The sequence below is a fragment of the Cyprinus carpio genome, chromosome B18 (genome assembly GCF_018340385.1).
Source record: "Cyprinus carpio isolate SPL01 chromosome B18, ASM1834038v1, whole genome shotgun sequence".
Classification (NCBI taxonomy): domain Eukaryota; kingdom Metazoa; phylum Chordata; class Actinopteri; order Cypriniformes; family Cyprinidae; genus Cyprinus; species Cyprinus carpio.
The window spans coordinates 8,331,082-8,338,700 of NC_056614.1; the positions used below are offsets into that span (position 1 = coordinate 8,331,082).

At 35.2% G+C, this 7,619-nt stretch overlaps 1 protein-coding gene across 2 annotated transcripts; it reads right to left on the reverse strand.

Moving 5' to 3' along the window:
* Positions 1-357: 357 nt before the first annotated feature.
* Positions 358-7,034, reverse strand: LOC109078735 (interferon regulatory factor 8-like). 2 transcript variants are annotated; one of them, XM_042743729.1, is made up of 8 exons: positions 6,767-7,034; positions 4,943-5,126; positions 4,646-4,734; positions 3,083-3,191; positions 2,656-2,697; positions 1,719-2,105; positions 1,341-1,456; positions 358-971 (listed from the first exon to the last, which is right to left on the reverse strand). In XM_042743729.1, exons 1-8 carry the CDS (start codon positions 6,932-6,934, stop codon positions 780-782), a joined length of 1,287 nt encoding a protein of 428 aa, XP_042599663.1. In that variant the 5' UTR covers positions 6,935-7,034; the 3' UTR covers positions 358-779. The 2 variants fall into 2 exon arrangements, with proteins under 2 accessions (XP_042599663.1, XP_042599662.1); XM_042743728.1 differs by having other exon boundaries at positions 4,937-5,126.
* Between the last annotated feature and the right edge of the window lie 585 nt (positions 7,035-7,619).

Consider the following 7,619-nt stretch of genomic DNA (forward strand, 5'->3'; position numbering starts at 1 on the left):
CCACTTCAAATGTTGACTACTGTATATATATATATTAACTTCACTTTTTAAACCAATCAAAAAGACAATGGAAATATATACAAAAATAATTTCAATATAATTTTTTCTAAGTTGAAATTTAGGCGTTAAAGTTCAGGACAGCCAGCTCCCAACTGAAAGTACCCAATAAATCATGATTTTATATATATTAAGGTCACTTATAGGTAATAGCAGGATCTTAGTAAACATCTAAGATTTAAATAATTAAATGCTTTTTAAATGTGTATTTGGATGTGGGACAGCAGTTTCGACCAGTTCTGTAGAATGGCCCATATGGTTGGTCTCAGAACATAATAATCAATGACCAGACAACGTGCATCAAATTTTAAATTTCTTTAATTATTCATAGAATTCTCATTTGATATTTAGTCTGCATTCAACTCAAAATAACATTTCATAAAAGGTATTTTAAAAAAAGGATAGTAAAACCTATCAACTTTACAGTGAAGAGTAACCAAACAAACAAACAAAAAAAAAACCTGGTTCGATTTAAATGTTTTGGCAAAAAAAAAAAAAAAAAAAAAAAACTTTCTGGAAAAACTAAGATATACACAAAGACAAAGAAATGTAATTTCCTCAAACAAACGATTACATCATCCCTGAGAACATTGCAAACAGACAGACAGATAACACACCTAAAAGTCAATCATTTTTTATGTAATAAAATTGTAAAGGCATCACTTTGGGTCAAATTGTGAACTAACTCATTCTTTGAGACATAGCTGTCTCAGATATCTGCCTCAGACTGGAATCGGCAGGTTGTCCCTGAAACAGGAAGCTCGTTGGGGAACTGGGTAGCTGCATAGATCTTGATATATTCGAGCCATCTGATCACCGGCCATGTCATCTGAGAGTTCCAGATTCCCGCTGCTGTACTGGGATCGCCGGGCAGTCACTGCATCCACCAACTGCTGGCAGTTCAATGCTGTGATCTGTTTGGACAAAGAATTAGGTTATTGCTGTGTTTCATAGTATCTTCAATTCAGGTTATTAAGAATATAAACAGAAAAAAAAAAATATGAAAATAATCTGCAGCAAAAAAAGCTACTTTCATTGTCTATGAGTAAACTAAAAAATGTAATTCATATTAAGAAAGTCTCCATTTTCACTGTTTACAACAAGGTTCAATTAGTTAATGCATTAGTGTGAAAATCTATTACAGCATTAATTAATCTAGGTTAATGTGCTTTTAGAAATCTACCATTGTTTATTCATGTTCATTCATACTACATTTAAATCATAAATGTCAATTTATACAACTAACAATCTATTAGAAATATAATGTATTTTATAATAATTACCTGCACAATGATTAATTTGCTCTTGACAGTGCTGAAATCATTAAACTCTTCCCCAAAACAGAGTGTGACAGTTGGATCCAGAGACTGATGATGACCCTCCTGATATAACTGCAGCACTGAAGGAAAAAACAAAATTGAGATTTGTGATGTAAATCTTTTGCATTGATCCAATTAGTACATAACTAATGAATCAGGTCAATTGCATTTCAAAAATAGTTAAATAATGTTATTGATGACCTTTAAGTACCTTATATACTGACACACTTGATTTTACTTAGGAAAATCAAACTGTGAACTGTATTTCACCAGTCTTGTACTGAAACAGACTTTCACAAAAAAGTCTGGAGTTATAATATATCTAGGAAGATGTTTGTTTACCTTGCAGGAACCTGGCAGTGTCAAAGATCTTCACCACAGCATCTCGCTCCAGTTTACAGGGTTTGGGGTTATACTGAGGGTCCTGGCCGCTCCAGAACACTCTGCTCTGGCACAGACGCTTGATAAAAATGCCCTCTCTGTTAGCACGTAGCAGTATGCCACGCTCCAAATGACTGAAAAGTTTAAGGGTGATGTGACGCTGACGCTCGTTCTCAATGAGATCAGCAGATGGTGAGGGGATGTTTTTTATGGTGTCTGGTCTGTTCAATAAGCTGCTAGCCAGAGGGGGCTGGCAGGGGGAGATACGACAGCCCTCTGGATGAGTGGTAACCATGCTACCCACCAGCCGGCCTCCATAGTAGAAAGAAATCATCATCTGAGAGAATGCTGGAGACAGGGAGAAATGTTTGGTTAACTGTCCCATTCATGCAAAAGTGAAACAATTAATGATGTAAAACAGGGTTCCAGGGTGTTCCATGACTTTTCCAGTCGATTATATATATATATAATATAGTATATTAAATATAATGATATTATTCATTAATCACATAATTTACAGTCATTTGCATTGAGCTGGTCTCAGCCCTTCTACCTGATAAGATGCACCACTATATGTCATAAAGCTTAATGTATATACACAAATTTTATATTTATTTATATACTTTGTTATTTGCACTTCTGGTTAGATGCTAACTGCATTTTATTGTCTCTGCCCTTGACTCTGTACTCTCCAAAATTACAATAATGTTGAATCTAATCTAATCTAAACATGCAAAAGTAATTCTGCCATGTGCTCTTTGGGTACAGAGACTATGATATATGATTAAAAACAGAAAACAAAAAGTCCTGAACAAATGTTCTAATATGAGTTTATATAAAATAAATAAATTCACAACACAACAGAATCTACAGCTCAAACACAACAGAAATTACATACCAGCATTGAATGTACCCACAGGACCTTGATGAACAACAGCAGCTGTGAATATTCACAAAACACATAAACATGAACACAAAATGTAATTTACAAAATATTAGTACCTACCACTACAACAAGAAAGAAAGAAAGAAAGAAAGAAAGAAAGAAAGAAAGAAAGAAAGAAAGAAAGAAAGAAAGAAAGAAAGAAAGAAAGAAAGAAAGAAAGAAAGGGAGTAACACAAAAAACTAAATCAGCAACTGTGACGGAAGTTAGTCAATCTCATGCTGGCTTTGTAGCACATAAATTTACAGCCAAATTATTTTTGCATTTTCAATGTATTATTTTGAAAACAGTTTTCATGCACACTTTTAAGAAACCAAGAAAATTAAAATTATTTTTATTTTCTTAAATATTCTTAAAATATTAAGTCACAAACAGTTGTACCATTGTGAGATCCCTGCTGCCACCATTCCTGCACTGAAGGCATGTTATTGTCTTCATCAAGGGGAGAATGACTACGCTTCAGGATGCCCATGTATTCATCATTTGGAGACTGCACATACAGATTATGTAGAAATAAGCCATGAGTCAGTTATTGCCACAGTCCACACTAAGTCTTTATTCCCCTCAATACCTTCATCATTAACCATACTGAGGGACAACTGAGCAGTTAAAGGGATAGTTCACCCAAAAATGAAAATTCTGTAATTAATTATTTACCCTCATGTCATTCCAAACCCGCAAGTCCTTTGTTAATCTTCAGAACACAATTTTATGAAGCTACCAAAATGCTTTTTGTGCATAAAAGAAAACAATTATAACATAATTTATTCAGCAATTCTTCTCTCCGAGTTACCGTCTTTCACCATTTTGGAGAGTACCCCGGAACGTAATCAATGTAATCAGCGATGTTTACTTTCAGTAGACAGCGGGCACATGCTGAACGTAAAGAACGTTGATTACGTTGATAACGTTCTGGGGTACTCTCCAAAATGGAGGAAGACAGTAACTCAGGGAGTATTAATAAACTGCTTAATTGCTTAAGTTGGAAAAAAGTAAATTATGTCAAATTATGTTAAAGTAAATTATGTTATTATTGTTTTCTTTGTGCACAAAAAGTATTCTCATAGCTTCGTAAAATTACAGTTGAACCCCTGATGTCACGTTGCTACATTTCTGTGTGTTGATTGTGGTAATATCCTTGCTGTCTATGGAGTGTCAGAGAGCTCTCAGATTCCATCTAAAATATTTGTGTTCCGAAGACGAACGAAGGTCTTATGGGTTTGGAATGACATGAGGGTGACAGAATTGTTATTTTTGGGTGAACTAACCCTTTAAAGTACCCCATTATGCCATTTTTACTGTTCCTAATATTGTCTCCTACAATAGGATTATATGCATGCAAGGTCAAAAAACGCTTTCATTTTCTCAAAATATGCATTTAATATGACCTCATTGTCTAGCGATTCTCGAACGATTCGTTCGAAGCAGTTCAAAGATTCAGTCTCTCTAAACCCCTCGTTTCCGTGAGCCTGCTCTGCTCTGATTGGTCATATGGCCTAGTCTGCTGTGATTGGTCTACGGCGCACAGTTGTGATTCAGTGGAGCAGCTGGTCCAAATAAACAGGATAATGATCCATCTTTTAACTGCAAGCATTTTGTGAAACCTGCGTTGAACTCCCCGAGATTAGAGAAGCAGTCATCAGTAGGCGGGGTCAAGTTGTTCGCGGCTGACCAACGTAGAACATTGGCGCGCATTATGCAAATTTGTTACCCCGTGACGTGTAGCCGTCATGGAAGTGGGATTTGAATTACTAACGACTCATCTAGGCTGTACAGAGTCGATTCTTTATTTTGGGAGACAATAACTTTATTTATCGTGCACCTTCAGCTTTGCAACTTTGCAGATCGTTTACATTCACATACAGCTACATTACACACTGCATGAAAGGCAGTACTGGAAATGGCATAATAGGGGCACTTTAACAGGTGGATAAATGGCAATACCTCTTTAAGAAGTTCATCCAGGTTTGGCGAGCAGCCCTTTTCAGTATCAGTGCTGCAGCCGGAAAGGGCAGAGACTGTGACTTTACCCACTACAACATAAAATATAATTCCATTTATTAACTTTATCTGTAAAGACATTACATAATATGACATAACGTACATATTATTTAGTTAAATATTAAATGGTCATTTTGTAGTCACTGAACTTCTATTAATACATATCTGCATAAGAATTTGCCTCTGTGCTATTTCTATTGTTTCTTGGAAAAATAAAAAAACAACAAAGCACACATGTACACTTCTGTTCCTCCTCTGGCACAATCCGGTACACTTTGTAAGGCTCAGAGATGTCAAGCTGGGATCGGTCAGTAACTTCCTCAAAATCTGGGCTCTTGTTGAGTGCACAGCGCAATCTGGTCTTCCATGTCGCTGGTTCAGCTTTATCCCCCTCCTTAAACTTCCCTTTAAATATCGCCCACGCCTGTGAAAACACATGCTTAGTCAGATATCACCACAACATCTGAATTGTTTTCAAAAAATTGTAAAGTAACTGAGGGTCTGAATACAGAGGACATTTCAATGTATTCTAGAATAGACAAACAGCTGCAGAACATCATTAATGTAACAATATAAAATATAATTTAGTTAAAAACTGGATTTAGCAATAAATGATACTAAAATTATAATCATATTACTTTAGTTATATTTTAATTAGAAATTATAACCAAACAATTACTGATTACTGGATAATTACTGTAAAAATAAGTTTGCATGAGGGTGAAAGCCAGCGATGTCAAACTGGGACAAAATCTCAACAGAGGTAACTGTCCATTAGTTCATTTTAACATAATTTCAAATAAAGTATTGCACATTTAGATGTCAAGTTTGTGTCAAACTCATTTGCCATTGTCTAAATAAATTATCTAAATAACCAGAATCATATCATCTTCTAGGGGTGGGCGATATGATATGATATCAATATTATATTGCAATATGAGAAAAAACCTTAACCTTATGAAACTAGAAAAAAGCGAGGGATTGGACATTGATCTGAAAAGTCTTTTTTTATTGTGCCATTGTTTTTCCACTGTTTGTGTGTTTGAGTAGGCCAGTGGTTCCCAAACTTTTTCTGCCGGGCCCCCCATTTTGTAGAGAAAAATATTTTCAAGGACCCCCTTCTTTTTTGGGGGGAAATTCTCTTATGCTCACCAAAACTATACTTATTTATTAAAAATACAGTAAACATTGTAATATTGTGAAATATTGTCAATTTAAATAATCTATTTGAAAATTTTCAATCTTCAGTGTCACGTGATCCTTCAGGAATAATTCTAATATGCTGATTTGCTGCTCATAGTAACCATTTCTGATTATTATCAATGTTGTAGATATTTGTGCTGCTTAACATTTTTGAGGAACCTATTTTATCACGATTCTCTAATGAATATTTGAAATGGACATTCGTGTCAGAGCGCCATCTAGTGGTCAGTTATTGATACAACCACAACTGCTACATCTGATAACTGAGCGCTAAAGCGGGTACTGCGAATCATGGTGAGGTATTTAAAATGTCAAATTAATATTTCGTGCTCAGTTATTTACTTATCAGGCAAGTGGCCGCATGATAAGAGAGAAAATTACGCATTGTAGCCTTTATCACCCTGCAGACTGACTGTAAACTATCCCTCATTCTTGCCGCGCCCCCCAGTTTGGTAACCACAGTTTGGTCTGTTACGATGCTCTATGTATTTTATTACTTATGTCCGTGTAGTACGGCGTTGCACACAGAGGACAAAAACGCCTCGACTCTTTATCATCATTTGTGTTAAAATTTGACAAGCGTACCAAATTGAACAAAACAATATAAATGCAAAATTTGAATTCATGAATATGTAACGTTATCCACGGTATAGCAAAATCCATATCATGGATCAACATAAATACCGGTTCTCACGTTCATACCAGTATAGCGCCCACCCCTATCATTTACATATTACAAAAGTACATACTTTTATCAAACAGCAAAAATATTAGTAGTAGTAGTAATAATAGTAAGTTAATAGTAGCAACAGCAGTACTTTAATTAGACTAAATTATAATTTATAATAAAAGAATGATTACTTTGAAGATGGACGCATCCACCTCCTGGTTGTAGTCTTGCTTTCCTGCATGTTTCCAGGGGATTCTGAACATGGTGCGGTTCTCATCCTCCCATAGCAGTCCATTATAGATGTTACTGTTGATCTGTTCTATAAGCCACTGCTTCAGTCTGCGACCACCCGGATTCATCTTTTACACTCTTACTTAACTCTAAAGCCGTTACAGCGGGCTGGAGATGAATATGTAATTTACATTCACAACCATCCACGCCGCTTTATTTATAAAAGACACCCGCTCAAGTGAGGAACAGAGAATGTCATGACAGAGGATTGGCCAGCACAACGCCCAGGCGTCCAATCACTATGCCTTAGGGCTGGCGACTTTGAATATGTAAATAAGATTCTACGAAGAGGAGGTATTTACAAGAAATCTCTATCCAGCTCTGGAGGTGTGTGAAGTGATCTGAAGGGAAAGGGGAAAGGGACTTTACAAGTTCATACTGTTTATGTCTGAACCAAATTCATCAAACTCTCCTGAATATCCCACTGATGGGGTCATGAGATAAATGAGATAGATCTTATTCTGATATACTGTGCATAAAATGTAAACCATTTCGCTTATGAAACATAATTATATCATATAACAGTTGACTATTTTATCTTACATGAAACATGTTAAATGTAGATTAAACATCGTTTTTAAGTCAGAAACTTTATATATATATATATATATATATATATATATATATATATATATATATATATATATATATATATATATATATATATATATATATATATATATATATAAAGTTTCCCTTCAGATCACTTCACACACCTCCAGAGCTGGATAGAGATTTCTTGTAACTATTACA